Raw genomic sequence first — 18758 nt, forward strand, 5'->3', positions numbered from 1 at the left:
GATAATACTATGTCTTAATCCGTTCGTGATCTTAGTGTTCATTTAAATCGCTGTGCAGATATGAGTATTCATATTTTGAAATTATTTGCTCTCCATAGAATTGGTCGAATTAGAAATGTATTAGATCGCAAAAACACTGAAAGACTTGTGCATGCCTTTGTAACATCACGGCTTGATTACTGTAATAGCTTGCTGTTCGGTATATTGATGATAAGCACCTCTATAAACTCCAGTTACTTCAAAATTCTGCTGCTCGTCTTGTCACACGTACCAAATTGCATGAGCACATCACACCTGTGAGGCGGGAGCTACGCTGACTGCCTATCCATGCAAGAATTGATTTCAAAATTCTTCTTTTTGTTTATAAAACTTTGCATAATCTAGCTCCTCCTGCTTATCTTTCTGACCTGGTGACAGTTCGCGTTCCGAAACGGTTGACACGCTCAGCGTCCGCACCCGTTTTGGGACCAGTGAACTGGGATCAGAAACACTTTGGCCACCGTTCTTTCTCGAATGCAGCTCCATATCCTGCGAACATTTAGTGTGGCCCTGGCCAGCTGGTTGGAAACACGCTGTTTGGTCAAAGTGGTTTCTGTTATCGGGAAGGGGGGCAATTTAGATATCAAGGAGAAAAGGAAAATCACTGTAAAAGATGTGAAAATAAGCAACATGCTAAGTACCTTAGAAGAGGCACTCAGTTTTAATCTCCCAACCACGCTTTTTAGAGGTTGCTGCCGCGTTACTCATTAGCATCCAGTTGTTTTAGAGATCAACAATTATCACGACACTTTTTCTATCCGTTCTGTAGGAAGGGCCCAAGTTTCGTTATGCACACATCTGAATACGTCACTTTCCTCGTGTTTCAAGATGCTGATTGGTGTATCTGGAGTACTGACTGAATCGTACAAACTTTACATGTTTAAAGGGCGATCCAACGATAGAATGAATTTTGTCTTTTGTCGATTATCGACAAAAGTTGGTCAGACTTGGAATCAACGGGCGCACGACAGTTAGCAAACCATAGACAGTTATTAAAACAATTTTTTTGGTAACGTACCCAGTTTTGATATAGCTATATGTCCACACACTGTGGGCATAGCTATCGAGCACCCGACTTCATGACTTCAGTACCCGAACACCTGCACTTATGCGCTCGAAATAAAAAGTTATGAAGAGCGCCCTCTGCCAACTTGTACATATAAAAACAAAAGGCAACCCCACAATGCTATGTGAATCCAACATGGCGTCCGTGTTGTTACCATAACAAATGTCGTCCGAGAGATCAAAAGTTCATCAGTAGAATTATGGCTACAACAGAAAGTGTACCGGCCTTCTCTGCGTTTCAGTCACAGTTAAGGACGTTATGTTTAAATGAATTCCCCTGTGGCGTCGGTTCTTGGGTAAGGTAAACTTTTACAACTCCTTAAATTTTGCATGTGAACGTACCGGATCCCAGTCACTACCGCGCACTGTTACGCGGTTGTGCTATCACAGTTCGGTCGCCAGTAGAAAGTCGGCCGGTCAAGGCTCCAGCGTATTCATTGATGCTGTCCGTAGTACTGAACACATTCATCTTAGAACCTTCATTTTATATTAATAGTTTTTACGAACATGTAATGCGTGAAAATCGTATCGCCTCTCACATAGTCTGCTTTTGCTGCGAACCCGTAGCCTCTACCACTCGGGTAGGTTGGTCATTGGAGTGCCCCACTCCCAGCAGAACACGTCAAGGAGTGGCAGGGCTCGTTTTCGCAGCAAAGTCTGATTGTGCTAATAGACGCAGTTGTCTGACAGCGTTCACCGAGCAATGGACATACATACAGCACACAAATCTTCATCAAACTAGTCGTCTCATAACACTATTAGGATGGAGAAGATTACTCCACCAAGTTGAGATGAACAAAATCTCCCTATTGCATCTTTTCAGTCACCAGAACTTTGAATGGGGCAAACCAGCCATCATTTGGTAATCGCAGTCAAAGTACCTGTAGTAGTATCCCAGAATCGATCCAAAAATGTAACAACATATTGAGAAATGTAACAGGGAAAGACATAGACAACAATGATTTATGCTATGTTTAGTTTTGTTCTTGCTATACCGCACTTTCCGAAATGTGTTGTCATGCAATAAAGTGATTAAAGTGATTAAAGTAATACGTACGTCTTTTTCATATTAATTAATTTTGAGTGTCACTTTTAATTTTTCTTAATAATAGAGGACTTCGAAAGATAAAAGTCTTCCAGCTACACATTTTGCTGTCACACTAAGAGGTGAGTGTTTCCCTGTGCTGTTGAGTTTTTGGACAACTGATTTACAGAAAGGATCACACTGATATGAAATTGACATTGACAGTTGAATGAAAAGGAAAGTTTAAATTTTGTTCGTCTGTACCTCCTTTGAGTTGTATCACATGTGTTTGTTAAAGATACAAGCTAGGATTACAACAGGAATTTAACATACATATTTAAATGAATGTTTCAAGGAAAATAATAAGTTCTTGGCTTCCAGAGTACATTGGTCTATGATGAAGGAGTGAAACCATTCATTATGGTGCAAATAAACATTTGTTCTGCTATACATTTGTATGAGGGAATTTTGATAATGAAAAGATGTACATGGCAAAAACTCTGGGAAAATTGTGTTTGACCTCAAAATTCCCCTCCTCCCCCTTGAAAGGGTTACACCTAATCTCTATATCATTATGCATCAAGATGCTGAGTAGCATAGCTTAGTTGTCGCATGGTTCAGAATTTGTTCATTTAAGGCAAAGTGCACCTGGAAATTGTAAGAATTGAACTTTTGCTCAAACTTTCCCCCAGGAAACTTTAAATCATTACCTTTTGAAATCAAGATGAAAAAATCAAACTTTAATACTGGACAAACTAATAAGCCGTCATTTACAACATGAAATTCAAAATGGCCACCATTCCTGTGTTAGGCTATGGGGAAAATGAAATTTTAGATTTCCACCAAAATAAGATGGTGAAAACTTTTTATTCCACAAGCTTCAAAATGAGCCCGACAAGTGGTAGAACAAATCAGTATTGTGAAAGTTTGAGAGTCAGAATATCTATCCCCGAGGCGCATTCTACCTTAACCCATTGAGTGCTGTAATTTTCCCCACCAAAATTGTAGTGAAACATTTTCCCAATTTTTATAAATTTTTCTGTAATTTTTTTTGATACTTTTGGACCAAATGGACATCATATTTAATTGGCTACAGTTTTTATCAAATATTTTAGTGAAAATCTGAAAAAAAATTGAATGGGATATATTTTATTGAGGCGACAAAAATTGACTTTGGCGCTCTAAGGGTTTTTAATTCCTTACTTTCTGATCTGCAGACTATGGAGCACAGCAGGAGCAGGAGGAAACACTGGAGGAATACTTTACTTCCAAACACTCGCCGTACAATGTTGACACCAGCTGGAGTGACGAAGCAAAAGAACTAAGAGATATTGCCATCAAATCGCCATGGCTACTGGACGACAAATTTATATACAAACACTTCAAAACGCTTAGAATCATTGACAAACAGGTACCTTTGTTTTTTTGGTGTCAAGTTATTTTTTACCATTAACACTTATTATTGGTAATTGTAGATTTGACCTCTCTAAAAAGTCTGTCAATTTTCTAAAATTTCATATCAAATTGAAAATCTTGCGTGTTGAAACGGCTAACATGTAGCCCTTGTGTAACGTTGTCTGTGATTGGTCAATTATGTGATCGAAGGTAATGTATGGTACTTGGATGCTGTATTCAGCTTTGGTATCAGTTACAGGTGTCACTTTGTCTTTACATGGATGATAACAGCAATACCATACTTAATTCACTCTTTGCAATCTTTGTAGATATTTACTATTACTCTACAGAAATCTGTCAAAATCGTGATCCAAAGTTGTTTGTCCTTCCTCAGAACTGTCACTCTACTGCGATACTTTTCTCAAACTTTTGGCAAAATTGAAACCCATTTCATTCTGTTTTCTGTCCATCAGGTTACGCAATTAGATCCTGACTTACTGAAATTCAAGAACTTAACGGAACTTACTTTGAGCTGCAATTACTTAGAAACAATAGATTCCAAAAACATTCCACCGTCACTAGAGGTAAGAGTCTGTGTACCGTCATATATGAATTCTTTGGCTTTGTTATTGTAATGTTGTCCACAATATCATTTGCTATTTCTATTAAAATGCTGTATGTACATTTAAATTTTTCATTAATTTCTTTTTTTTTTTAAGTTCCGTATATTAATAAATTGTACTCAAACTTTTTTAGTTCCCATGGACACCATCCGGGGGGACTTATAGGTTTGGTCATGTCCGTGCGTGCTTGCGTGCGTGTGTGCATGTGTGCGTCCGTCTGTACGTCCGTTCACGCAGATATCTCAGACATGCCCTGGTCAATTTATTTCAAACTTTGCACAAGGATAGTATCCTACCCCATACAGATGCACGTCGATTTGTTTCACAATGCAATCAAATTTGGCCGTGTTAGAGGACTTTTTAGTTTACACCTCCATAGACTCCCATGTATAAGTCAGTCACTTCTCCATAGAATCCCATGTATAAGGCCAAGAAAAATAAAAATTTAGTTTCTCATCGTATTCATATTGCAAAAAGGATGCAGTGACACAGTTTTTAGTCCCCATGGATGAAGTCCAGGGGGCTTATAGATTGGGTCATGTCCGTCCGTTAGTCCATCCGTTGGTTCACGCAGATATCTCAGATATTTTTACAAAATGTCACGTGACCTCGGAGACCTTTGACCTCAAATATCCATATTAGTTAGTAACATATTTGTCCATAACTCAGAAACCACAAGTGCTACACCCTTCATATATGGTATGATGGGACACCTTATGACGCCACATATTGTACCTCATTAATTATGCACATATCTAATTTTGAGCGAGCCAATAGAGCTAGAGGTCTGATTTTTGGTATATAGGGATAGCTTAGCAATACAATTTTTTTTTCAAAATGTCACGTGACCTTGATGACCTTTGACCTTGATTATACATATATATGCATAACTCAGTAACCACAAGTTGTATACTCTCCAAGTTTGATAGGATATTAGACCTTAACCCTTTGCGCTCCAGTACGGCCTGAAACGGCCCAGCCAATCACAGTCCAGAATACCCAATTAGGCCTGATCCGGCTTCGTACGCACACGGTATTGAAATCCCAATCAGGCCTGAGACGGCCTGCATGTTGCTATGTTACACACAGAGTGATTACATCGTTATTTTTGGTCGTGACAAGTACTCATAAATCACTGACGTTCTACAACATCTTATCTCGACGTCACCAATAATTGAATACATTTCCCGCCTCCCCTCATGAATAAACGATTAGTTTCCCGCCCCTTGACAGACGACCTCCTGACCTTATCTTTGAACACAGGCGCCAGATTTACATGTGTGAATATTCATTAAAAGTTTGTTTTGAACTGCGGATGTCGACCCCGGAAGTACGAAATGATGGGGTTTGGGACATTTTCTTTGGGATTCCGATTCCGATAGTGATTTTGAAGGCTTCACCACAGAAGAAATAACGGAACAGCAACTGAGAACGGAAATTGCCCGGGAAGCCTATCAGCGTGAAAATGGAAGCGACATCGACCCAACCGAGCTTGCCGAACGCCTGTTGGAAGATCTTCACGCTGACGATATTGATGTGGCCGATCTGCAGTGGTCAGAAAATTCCGATGATGTGACTTTATTTAATTTTAACGGTGATGAGTCTGGGCGTTCCACGATCTTGGTTGTACAGGCGATCAGCTGGATTTTTTCCGGCTGTTCATGACAGATGATTTTCTGGATCACCTTGTCCGTGAGACCAACAAATACGCGCAGTTCAAGCAAGATCGCTTACAGAAAGTTGATGCCGATTGGAGTCCGGTCGACAGAAATGAAATGAAGGCGTATTTTGGTGTCATTATCTTAATGGGTATCCACTCTTTACCTGAGATACGCGACTTCTGGTCAACAGATGATCGTCTCCATGTACCAGGGGTGGCGAAAGTCATGTCGCGAAACCGGTTTATGAAGCTGAACCAGTATTTGCACGTCAATGATCCGTACGCTGAGCCTGACCGACAAGATCCGGCAGAGATCGACTTTACAAAGTTCGCCCATAATTGACGTAGTTCGTTCTAAATTTCCGATGAAGTTCATGCCTTTCCGGGAAATTTCAATCGATGAAGCCATGTGCAAATTTAGCGGACGGTCACCGATGATCCAGTATATGCCTGCGAAGCCCGTGAAGTGGGGATTTAAGATTTGGTCGGCTGCATGTCCACGGACTGGATATACGTTTGACATGATCCCATACGCCGGGAAAGGAGAGCAGATTCAACACGGTCTCGGCTACACCGTCGTTGTCGATCTCACCAGCAGATATTTTGGCATGGGACATCATCTTTATTACGACAACTTTTTTAGTTCTCTGCGTCTGGCCGTTGACTTGTTGAACAGACGTACGTACGTCTGCAGCACTGTTCGCAAAAACAGTAAAGGGCTTCCTCCTGCCGTGTCAAAGTCAGCGACAAAGTTGAAACCAGGCGACTATGTTTACCGGAAGAGTGGTGAAATCATAGCGACACTCTGGCATGACAAACGCGATGTAACACTGCTGAGTACCAACTGTAATCCCGGTGGAGTTGAAATTCAGCGAAAGGGAAAGGAGTGTTTGTACCAACAGTGGTGAGAAAATATAACAGCTTCATGGGCGGCGTAGATTTGAGCGACCAGATGGCATCGTACTACCCGATCAACAACAAGTACATGAAGTTTTGGAAGTACCTGTTCTGGTTTTTCATCGATCGGATGATAATCAACGCCTTCATCCTGTACAGCACTGCCCATTCTCCAAATCCCAACGAAGGTACAGACAGAAAGATTATCGACTCGATCTTTCAAGCCAGCTCATCGGTGGTTTCACAAGTCGTAGAAAGCGGGGTCCACAAAGCCAAGTTACGGCGCTTGAGAACAGCATCAACATCGACAACATCGCTAACCACAGCTGTGAGGTACTGTCTCCGAACGCCAAACGGAAGAAGAAATGCTGTCGTCATGCAGTAAAACTGGCAAAAAAACACCAAAAGGCTATCCAGTTGAGACCACGTGGGGCTGCAAGCAGTGTAACGTCTATCTGTGTAAGAGCGAGTGTTTCTTACAGTACCACGCGTCAATTTTGCGACGTTGAGCGACTTCCGGTGTCCCCCGAAAAATGTAAACAATGTTTGCAGTGAACGCGAACGGCTTTGAAATCTAATCTCTTGTTGTGACTTTTATTCACCCTGAACAGAACAGAATATTAATGAACAGCTGATCGGACACTGGCAATTTTTTAGCCAAGACTTCTTCATAAACGTTTATGAGCTTTTCATCAATTTCACTTTGACTTTGTAATTTTCATAAGTTAGTACGCGCGGAGTGATCGAGTTACTCTCCAGCCTCAGGTAAGAATTGAGCGTGTGCTGTTTGCATTGTGAGCACTCCAACTTTGAAAATAATTTATTCCATGATAAAATTGCCATCATAATTTATTTTTTTGGTCGAAAAAATTTTGTTTTGCACACTTTGAAGTTCAAACACTTCATTTTCAAACATTCAACTTAATCATTTTCTGTCACACTAATTTCATCACCCATGCAAAAAAACTCAAACTCTAGTGTTATAAAAATTTTATTCAGCAGCTTCTAGGAATTCCTATCTTGCCTGTAAAAGAAATAATTTGGTTAAACATAAAAAATATGCACCGTATTCAATACTTATTTTCATGTGTGTACAGTGGCAGTGCAGTGCAAAATGCTGAAAATTTTGGGATTTTGGGACCCTGGTATGCAAATTTTCAGCTGGGCTTTGCAACAATGTTGCAACAAGGCTGCACTGGGTCGCAAAGGGTTAAGATGTCACATCTTGTACCTCATTATTATGTGCATATGTATTTCTTGGCTGGCCAATACAGCTAGAGGTCTGATCTTTTTTCCCAATTTAGAACCATAACTTAGACATGCCTCATGTGTTTCAAATTGGGAACAACGACATAGACCTATGTGACCTATAGATCTCAACATATACATTCCAGTGATACTTCTTAATGACCATGTTTCCCTGCCCCATCAAGAATAATACTCCTATTACAAGTGGGGACTATGTCATCGTCAATGACTTGTTTATCTTGTTGTTGAGGAAAAGTAGAAATGTCATGTTACCATTAGCTCAAAAAAACATGTGTGTGTTTCTTTATTCTTTGTGAAAGGGACTCTTATAGTGAGTTTCAATATATAAATAAATAAATAAATAAATAAATAGGCATTATTTTGACATAATTTACTTCTGATTTTTTGACCAAAATAAACCAAACCAAAACCAAAATAATTATAACGAAGTTAAGGGCCTTTAAGAGCAGCTTTAACTTCTGATAAAAACCATGATAGTTCTAAACATACAATGTTATTGCCACAAGATCGTAACCATGTCATTTTCATATTTTTGACAGGTGCTTGAGTTATGTGCAAACAGAATCAGTGACCTGAGTTCACTGTGTCAGAAGCCACCTCCACTGTTGCATCTTGGGTTGGGTCTCAATCGTTTATCAGCTGTCTATGAGTTCATTACAAATAATTACTGGTGAGTAAGGCGATGTGCTGGACATTTTTCACAGATCAGGCCATTTTAGCTGGTTTTGTGCTTTTGCTGTAATATAGGGACAAACACACTATCTGCCAACAATACTCTGCAAATTTAGTATTTGAATCTCTGTTTGATGTGAGAAATTGCACCAGAGTGTGTCACTTTTGTCCCCAAGTAATTTATTCACAAACAACACAACAACAAAACACACTACAGCTTCATTTATCCTTCCAAGGTCATATTTTACTATCAGCGCCAGTTTTTTATAAGACAGACAGTAAAGTAACTGTCCATGGTTAAAGGCATAATATTTCTCACAATGTCGCACTTTAACAGAAAATGATTTTTACTGACTTAACTCACTAGAAATTGCCATGCCAAGTGGATGAAAATACGTCTACAGATGGGTTTTTTACTCTATACCTACCACCTTACTGACTTGGCACATGGGGAGTGATGGGCTGCGTACAGGATAAACATTAAGATGTTTTCTGCATTTCTTGACAGGCCACACCTGCTTTCACTGGATCTAAGTCACAATGATCTCTGTGATCTTATAGACGTTGTGAGAAAGTTGCAGACTTTACCAAAATTGAGAAATTTAGTGCTGCTCGGTAATCCACTGGCTGTAAGTATGCGTGTCATTGTCGTCTAAATCCTACTTTCTTGATAAATGACCTGTGTATAATTGTGAATTTGTTACAGCAACTCCAAACAGACTTCAAAAGTTGTAAAGCTGAACCAGTTTTTCAAGTTAACTCTTGTTCTATTCTCTTTCATAATCAATTCTATTTCATAACCAAGAATAAAAATGACAGTTCACTGTTCAAAGTTTAGGATACAAAGATATTGTTTATCAGAAATTTATCAAAATTTTGAAAGGCAAAATAGCTGTTACTACATCTCTTGTTTTTGTTTCCAATTTACCGTTTACAGTTCATACCAGGCTACAGGGGTTTCGTCATCGACAGTCTGAAAAAATTGTCAATATTGGATGATTTCAGAGTGACGGCTGATGAGAGACATCATTTCAGGGGACTCTCAAAGAGAAAAGGTGAGGATACGCTTGAACCTTTTCGCTAAAATGGTTTGGCCCCAAAACTCAATGTCATCAATGGTGAGTGTGGAACTGTTTACAGGGAATTTAGGGGTGGGCAGGTTAAACATGGCTTGTGGAGAGACTTCATAATGCACGGGCAATCAGAATTTTATCAAATCCTACATTTTTCAGTGAAACAGATTGCAGGTTGAAAGTAACGGTGTTGAGTTAGAGATGGGAAAAGTGAAAAAAAAGTTTAAGATTAGAAAATACTTGCATTCTACTGAACGTTTCTTATCTATAAGTAAATATTCCAGATGTTTGCTATCCTATTGGTTTGCAAAACCAGAGTACTATACTTTTACAAATAAATGTATGCATATAAATACTGTACCACAGCAGATATATATTGATCACATCTATGTTGTCATTTTCTGTCCCGACAAATCACACCAGAATTCATCTTGGATGAAGCAAGACTCACGATTGTCATCCATGTCGTCAAGGGAATACTCATGCCAGAAGAATTACAGGTATGACCTTTGACCTCTCTCCTCTTACAAAAATTGCTGATCTGTCAAAAAATTATTAACCTCACGTCTATTTGTTAATTTTCGTATGGGAGACTCTTGTACTACAGAGCCCATTTATCATTAATTTCTGACAAATTTAAAACAAGGAACAAGAGTCAGATTCAGATTGTTTGTTGATGTCAGAGTGAAGTATGTAAATTCAGAATGCTGGTCAGTAAATATAATATATCATAACTGGAATTTCATTTTGGATGAATTCTCTCCCAGAATCCTGATGAGCAACCAGAATTCCCAATAATCGACCGGAAGTACTACGTTGAGTATGACTTCATTGAGAGTGCCTTGCCGAAACCACCCAGCCCACCTCCCACTGGATTCAAAACTGATGCCGATTCTGAAGCCGCTAAGGTAGTGTAGATGCCCAACGGTTTAATTACTCCCTTTCATAATTTCAGTGTGAATATTTCATAGCCTGGATTGCAAATGATGATGATGAACAGGATAACTAGATAGTATATTGTATTCAAACGACATCAAAAGACTCTAGAGAAAGTTTTTTGCATATATATTGTGTATAGATGGGCCTCACCTGCACTTCCACATTCCTCTCTCTCTCTCCCTCCTCTCTCTCTCTCTCTCTCTCCTCTCTCTCCTCCCCTCTCTCTCTCTCTCTCTCTTCTCTCTCTCTCTCTCTCTCTCTCTCTCTCCCTCCCTCTCTCTCTCTCTCCTCTCTCTCTCTCTCCTCTCTCTCTCTCTCTCTCTCTCTCTCTCTCATTTGTCTTAATTGTGTAAGTTTATTATGCCAATAACTCATCACGAAAATTCTTATTTTGAAAATGCTCAAAGCCTACTGCTTGCTCATGAAGTAGAGAGTCATGAATGAACTTGAACTACACTTGAAATATTTCACAATAAGTCACCGGTCACAGTGCTGAAATTTATTCCAAATGTATCAATTTAATTTATAGAGCGTATCACCAGCTGCCAGTGGTCCAGGACACGAGGGAATGTCACCGACCACGTCTCAGCAGATGGACGACTTTGCCGGCACCCCGGACTGGGAGAACAGCGAGAGGGGTCCGTCGGCACCGGCCAGTGACGCACAGATGACGGGTGATGTGGCAGGTAAGAATGTGACAGAATAAAGTATCGCAATGAAATCACATTTCTCCTGAAAGTGACGGGATACTACCAAATGATGTGTGTGAAGACCTCCACATTGATGGTTTTACATTGTTTGATAAAAAATATATAACTTGCAGTTTGTTGAATAGAAAAATGAAAAAAATTCCAACGCAGGCTTGCTTTTCCTCTCATTAATCGATAGTTATGAGTTGACAAGAAAGTGAATCAACATAAAATCTTGGTTTCTGTAATCATCTTAGTATTGAACAGTATACATAATATCAAAAAGTGAAAACAATTCCAAAACAAAAGAAAGGAAGTTTTATATGTAACATAAAATTAACATAATAAGACACCTCTGGAATACACTTTGTGGCTGTCAACTTATGTTCCATGAAGTTCAAACGGATAATACAATCATCTTTAATTTTTGTCAAATTACTACCAAACTCCAACAAAACCACTTTTTTCAGTTTATTTCATCACAAACACACTACTGTATCAGAGTGCCATGACTCTGAGAAAGACCTAGTCTATATTTAATTATGGTGCATTCATTTTCATCGTTTTGTTTTGTCGATGTGGTTTTTGTAAGTCTACTGTTAGTATGTTTGCATGTTAATTATCATGTCCACCTTGATTATCAATTTTGCCCTCTGTTACACTTAGAATTTCAGAGTTTACACCCACATACAATGTAGAGTTATCCAAATAATAATCAAGTTGACATGGTGGCTCCCTGGACACAATCATAATTTTATTTTTTGATTTTGAAAAAACCTGTATCCAAAGTCATGTATCATAAATTGCTAGCCATAGACTTGACATTTCTATCATTTGGTAATGTTTGACCTCTGTAACTAATATATGCAATCGTGGGTCAGAGGTCAGTTGCCATGGAAACAAAAGAACAGAAACAAATGTAGGCCAGTGTATTACAGGCCTTTCTGTCTCAAGAGTTTTTCAATTTATGGTGAAAGTTTAAATGACACAGTAGTCTGTATAAAATTGAACTTTGAAATATGAACTTGACCTTTCGTGAATGTCATGTATTACCAGTATTTGTACACTGTGTCTGCTAGATTTACTTTATTTCCTGTGTTCTTATTGTCATTTCCAGTTGTTTGTTATTTTTTGTTTCTTTTTTTTTATTCTTTCCTTTTCATGGTTTGTATCATTATGGTCATCCTGCATGGCACTCGATGAATTCCTGATCTGTCCTCTACGCTTTTCACCTTCTGTATCCACTTCCTGTCGATGTAAACCTTCATCTTCAAAAAAATAACTTTCTGAATAAAAAAGAGAGTGGTACTTTTGTCACCGCTGTTGACGAACAACAACGCGAGGACTCTGTAGTTCCGTCAATCAAATCTGAAACCCCTATGCCACCTCCAGGACTGAAGCTAGCGCCGGCCAGGACAGAAGGTCTGCCATGGTCAGAGGAAGGAATTGAGTTCAATTACACATTTGATGTCGCCGTAGACGACCTGCCTGCACTCAAGGAGTACTTCAAGAAGGGAATGAACTTGTCTGTCAGGGAAGAAAAGGTGAGATGCTGTAACAAAGATTTATTTGTAAGATTAATGCGTTACCAGCCTTCCTTCAATGTCTACCCTCCCCTGATGTCTACCCTCCCCTGATGTCTACCCCTCCCCTCTACTAGCAAGGTTAGGGATAAACGTCTGATCCAGTGTATAGAACAGACCATGTATTCAGCAGTTCTCAAAGGGATGTGGAATGGGTATTGCATAACATAGTAAAGTATGCCTATGACTATCACCCATGAATGGCTCCAGAACATTTGCATCACTTTCCCGCAGTAAAGTAATATCAGATATTGCAAGCAGTCTGAATGTACATATTCGGAATTTTGGTTAAAATAGTCCCTGACAAAGTCTGAAACAAAGTCTAGGAAGAGAAAGATTAAGCATTTATTGAAAGATGACAAATTGTTTTCTCATATCCAAGATAAAATTAACACAATCTATCGCTAGATTGTCAACAGGCATTTGTTCCGACTGAACCTTTAACGTTGCTAAAGCTTGGCATGAATATTCACATTGAGTGTTGCACTTTTGATTCTTGGCCAAGGTCAAATCTACCAAACACTGAGATCACGCTGCCATTACTGGTACGCATATAAAATTATGCACTTGATTTGTGCAGACTTGTCAATGTGATATTGGCAATATCTCTGCTTTGAAGTGATAGTAAACACAGCAAGGGACTGTTCATCATCTAATTTATCATATTCTTCTTTGTTTTCTTTTTCCTGATTTTCAGGTGCTGTCTTTTCCAGCGGAAGAGGAGGGTAGTCACAAGAAGAACGATAAAGACGGCAAGGACAAAGACAAAGGGAAAGGGAAAGATGCCAAGGAGAAAGACAAAGGAAAAGATAAGGTGGATAAGAAACTGGGATAATGTCGGAAGTCACCATTTCTTTACAAAGTAGAGAAGAAAATTTGAATTCAAAATCTTGGAGCACAAAGGACGACAGAGATAAATGTTGTTTCACTCTAAAAGATTGTGTTCCAGGAAACTCTATTAATTCAAAAATAACAGAAAAGATAATCAGTGTAAAGCAAGCTGAAGACCTTTGGGTTTCTTGTGATGGTTTGCCAGACGCTGATGCCAGTGAGAGTTGACATATCATGATTACATAATTTCTAAACATGTTTCCATCAAAAGCATGAAAAGGGATAAAAGTGATAAAAAGATGAACATTTTTTCATTTTTAGTCGCCACAGAAAAGAAAAGGGAACATTTCAGAGTGCTTGAATTCTCTTGACAAACTTTTCTGTTCACTTCCAGGGTGGCAAAGACAGCAAGGACGGCAAGAAGAAAAAGAAAGGTGAACCGGACGTGGAGATGCACAGCCTGCCACCGGAAATCACCGTCCTTGGAACTTACAAACTGGACTTGGATGATTTCATTGAGGGGGAGTACTTTCTTGAGGAGACGTTCACTTGCCGAGGGTCAGAGGACAAAGATGAGGAGGACAAGGATGAGAGTAGTGGTCAGGGTAAAAAGGTATTGACATCTTATTGCCGCACAGTGGTCAGTGCGTAAGATGTGAGGTGGAAACTTTGCTGTCTATTGTGTTTTAGGTCTGTTGTGTTCTAGCTTTGTGGATATTGCTTTCTATAGGCATTCCCTGTAAGCTTTGTCTGATATTATAGCTTTGTCAATACCAGTGAATTTTGTGATGTCATACCCTCAGATTATTACTGATAATGTATCCGATAATCCAGCATTGTGGCACAAGATGTTTTCTACATCTACAAATTCACTGGCATTGTCAAAACTATAAAATAATAGCAACAATATCCCCCTCCCGGCCAATAATGGACGAAAGTAAACTTTGCACAACATACAGTAATGTACACAGCTTCGCCTCATCATGTTGTGCAAAGTTTGCTTTCGTACGTCCATTATTGGCCAGGAGGGAGGGACTTTATTGCCTAAGCATCATTCCCTGAGGAAGGAAGGGAGGGAGGAAGGGAGGGACAGACAGAAAGACAGTGACAGAGGTGGAAATACAGAGACAAACACAGAGACATAGACCAGAGAGACAGACAAAGACAGGCAGAGAGAGAGAGAGAGAGAGAGAGAGAGAGAGAGAGAGAGAGAGAGAGAATGTAAAGCAAACAAAAGAGACTTACATGATCTGGCATCTACAGTATATCAGATTTCAAACTCCTCTCATCTTTTCTCAGGACAAAAAGAAGAAGAAAGAAAGAGGTGAAACGCCAAAAACAAAGAAGAAAGATGGAAAAGCAGACAAAGACAAAGGCAAGGGTAAAGGTGTGTCTGAAACTAACAACTACTCACACATTAACTGATATGTTTTGTTTTGCTTTTATTTTGTTTAGATTTGAAATTTTCAGTGATGTCCTGATTCTGTGTTCATTAATTTGTCAACTAAAACCATGGCAGGCAAAACATTGATTCATACGTACGTAGGATAACTCAATTTTGTGTTCAAATGTGTTGTTTGCAAACTAACTTTTGTTGCCAGAGTATTTTGGTGGAGAGCGCCCTCTGTGTCTGATAAAAACCAAACAGAGATCACTTTTTTCTTTTTATTAGTTTCTTTTATTGAATCTCTTGTCTGAAATTTTCATGTCTGGTTTTTGACCACAGCAGACAAGAAAGCAGCAGCGGGCAAGGAGAAAGCCGACAAGAAGGATGGCAAGGTAAGAAAGGGGGCTCCGCCAAGTCTCAGAAAAGTGAAATCATGGAAGGAGAGGAGAAGCCGGAGGAGAAGCAGCCCCTGACAGTGCAAATTGAAATTGAACTTCAGCATTGGGAGTCAGCGGCCGATGCGCTGGCCAAACCAAAAATTGACAAAAATGAACCACAAGAAGAGGAAACACAGTAGAAATCAGATTAGGAAAAGACTTTTGTAAGAGAAGTCTTGTCACATATTTGTATATATGTCAATTTCATGGAAGTGTCAATTTCAGTTATATAATATGCATTATGTTAATTTCATATGGGGATCCTAGTATATATATACTTGTACTTCAGTGGAAACGTGGATATTTTGATGATGAATTTAGTAGTGTAATATACATAAAATAAGTACAATACTTTTGTCGAGCAAATAAAAGTTTGCATATATTATCCGTCCTGAAATCTTTATTGTGAAATCCCTCCAGTTTTTCATTGAGCAAGATCAGATCTGCACTTTTCAAAATAAAAGTATTACTCTGTATGTAAGTATTTTATTGGTTTTTATTGCATTGATTATCCCCCACAGAAACACAAACTACCAGTCTATGATATAGATTTATAGTGCAAGATTTTCATTTACAAATTTACAAAACATTAGTTTTTTTGACAAAATTGATAAAACCAGCTCTGTGATTTTCAGTAGATTTTCTGCAATTCCTTTGCTGTGGACCTAGTTGCGTAGTGCTAAGATCTAAGAGACAAGGTGCTTTCATGGGAGTGTTGTAAATAACTTTCACATGTACCATATGCGTTACATGAAAACAGCTTCTTTCACATTTGGCTTGCTCATTTCTGTATCAGCAAAAGCTAGAGCATTTCATGAGTTCTTATCACTATGTTTTCTGTAGTGCTGCGGTACAGAATGGCCTGTACATTGTCTTTTATAGCACTAATGATGGCGTTGTGCTTTGCTCCACGTTTTTCAACGACTCTGATCTATAGAGATGCATACATCAAGTGACACCACTACTGTGTTGAAATCTAAAATGAATGTTATTTCATCCGTATGAAGTCTTACAGCTTACATTTTTTATAGAGTTTGAAAGTCAACTACATTTAGTTGCCCTCTTATATGTTGCTATATGTTTAAACCAGTTACGCTAAGATGTACAGTATTCCAGAATCCTGGAGGTCATGTTCAATGCTGATATGTTTTCTATAGGACAAAGCAATCCTGCCCCTCTTGAAATGTGTCCTTGTTTTTTATTTCCTTCAATAAAAATTGATAGCCATTTCTTTACATCATACACAAACCTTGCTATCATCACTTGTCAGTAAAATCAGTCACACTGAAAGTTTTCATAAGTATGGAATTGAAGTCTGAAGGTTTCACACCATGTACTCATGATAAGTGCATAATGTATTTTCAGAACAAAGGATGTAAAACTTACTGCAATTTCTTGTAAATAAAGGTTTGTCAACTTTAATAAACTGCTTTGTCTGTTTTTATGTTCAATAAGAATGTGGTGTAACGGAAATTGTTTAATTCAAACAGAGAATTTTCTGTCTTGTGAGTTTAAAAACCCTTGCATCGTATCAAGGACATCAAAAAAGTATTTCTTTAGGATCAGTCAACAGAGAATTCACAGAATTTAAGAGGCAAATTTTTTCTTAAATTTCATGAATAAAAAAAATGCTACGAGTGCAGAGTGTCATTTAATTTATGCAGGTTACAAATTTACTCATTTTTTCAAGCAAAGAAGGACACTCAAAAATTCAGCAACCAATGACTTCATCACAGTAAGACAATTGCGTTAATGGGAGACACTTTTTGAGAATGTGACTAGTTTACAATGGTTGTCTAAGATAAGAAATTTCACTTCAACTATTGTATTATCAGCACTGCATGTGTGCGTGAAACACTGAAGATGACGGCATCTGATTCTCAAGATGCATGTGGGTAGTGTGTGTACCCAAAATTTCTGTATGTGTGGCTGTAAATTTTTGTGAGTGTGTGTGCATACTGAAATTTACTTGGTGCATTTAAGAATTTTGCAGTTACTATATACGGTTCTAATTTTCAAAGAATATTGCAAGTGAAAAATATGAAATGAACTGTTGGTTAAATTGGCCAGTGTTGAAGTGTTATTTTTATGGTATTTTAGCCCATAATTTTTAATTTAGAACAAATCTACCAGTAATTATTGGATCAGTTTAATATCTCTTCATCCATTCAAATACTAAGGATAAATACCGTACGTTAGACGACGCAATTCGGTCGATAATGTGGAGTACTAGTATAGTTAGGGGCGACGTCAAAAGTTCAATGTAGGATAAAAAACTTAATTCCCTTAGTTTCTCCCCAAACCCCCCCACCCCCCCCCCTAGAAACTTAATTGACTTACATTGAACCTGTTGCCAGGCTCTTTCTATGTAAAGCAAAGCTAAGGATCAGTCAATTAGGGGTGAAATAAAGTAATGCACCGTTAAAGCCCCACTAGCTGTAACTCTTGAAATTTGTTGACCTCAAATTATCTACCTATTCTCTCCTCTCTGAAATCTACCCTGTGAAGAGATGTGAGCTTTTACTGCATTAGGAAACCATTCCTTTCAGAAACATTTCACATGTAAATTACAATTTTAACGGTCATTTTGATTTCCTGACATTTTCAAAAATTGGTAATATTAAAAAGGAATCAGAACATACAATGTCATAGTTGAAAACATTCACCCTTGTGCATTACAATTTGGACTATGCTGTGCAATTTATATGAAGATTTCAGTGCAGATATGCATAGTATCAAAGTTTTAGCTTTTCTGCATGGGGCTGTGATTTAATGTTTGGGCGAACATTTAATCGCAGTGTAATCTTTATCTTGTTCAAAATGCATATATAGCCCCGGCAGGTAGTTATAAGTGTGTACACAGACCTAAATGACTACATTGCCACCAACTTATTTTAGTTTGAAAGTAAAATCATAAAAATAATGCTAAAAGATAAAGCTAGTGGGGCTTAAGATTGGGAACACACTTTGTGTTTCATCAAATGTAAATACAACATACTAACAACAAACTTGAAGTTTATCAATGAATGAACAAGAACAACAACAATAAAGTCCAGGTTTCTCCTTCCAGAGGTATAAAAACTATCTCAACTGTCCTGGTGGTTGTAACAACTCAGTTCACACTACTCCATTCAGGCGGACTACACGTGCACCAGAAATGTAGCAAAATACAATT

At 38.5% G+C, this 18758-nt stretch overlaps 1 protein-coding gene across 5 annotated transcripts; it reads left to right on the top strand.

Moving 5' to 3' along the window:
- Positions 1-1218: 1218 nt before the first annotated feature.
- On the top strand, positions 1219-17011 carry LOC139145431 (leucine-rich repeat-containing protein 43-like). Of its 5 annotated transcripts, none has more exons than XM_070716608.1 (15): positions 1219-1400; positions 2217-2271; positions 3346-3539; positions 3997-4107; positions 8512-8642; positions 9153-9273; positions 9582-9699; positions 10141-10217; positions 10485-10625; positions 11186-11342; positions 12645-12889; positions 13626-13742; positions 14154-14372; positions 15059-15146; positions 15486-17011. In XM_070716608.1, the coding sequence occupies exons 1-15, from the start codon at positions 1305-1307 to the stop codon at positions 15617-15619; spliced, it is 2004 nt and encodes a 667-aa protein (XP_070572709.1). In that variant the 5' UTR covers positions 1219-1304; the 3' UTR covers positions 15620-17011. The 5 variants fall into 5 exon arrangements, with proteins under 5 accessions (XP_070572709.1, XP_070572710.1, XP_070572713.1 ...); XM_070716609.1 differs by having other exon boundaries at positions 15489-17011; XM_070716612.1 differs by having other exon boundaries at positions 15059-15134; positions 15489-17011.
- The last annotated feature ends 1747 nt before the right edge of the window (positions 17012-18758 follow it).

Source organism: Ptychodera flava, chromosome 12, assembly GCF_041260155.1.
Source record: "Ptychodera flava strain L36383 chromosome 12, AS_Pfla_20210202, whole genome shotgun sequence".
Taxonomy (NCBI): Eukaryota; Metazoa; Hemichordata; class Enteropneusta; family Ptychoderidae; genus Ptychodera; species Ptychodera flava.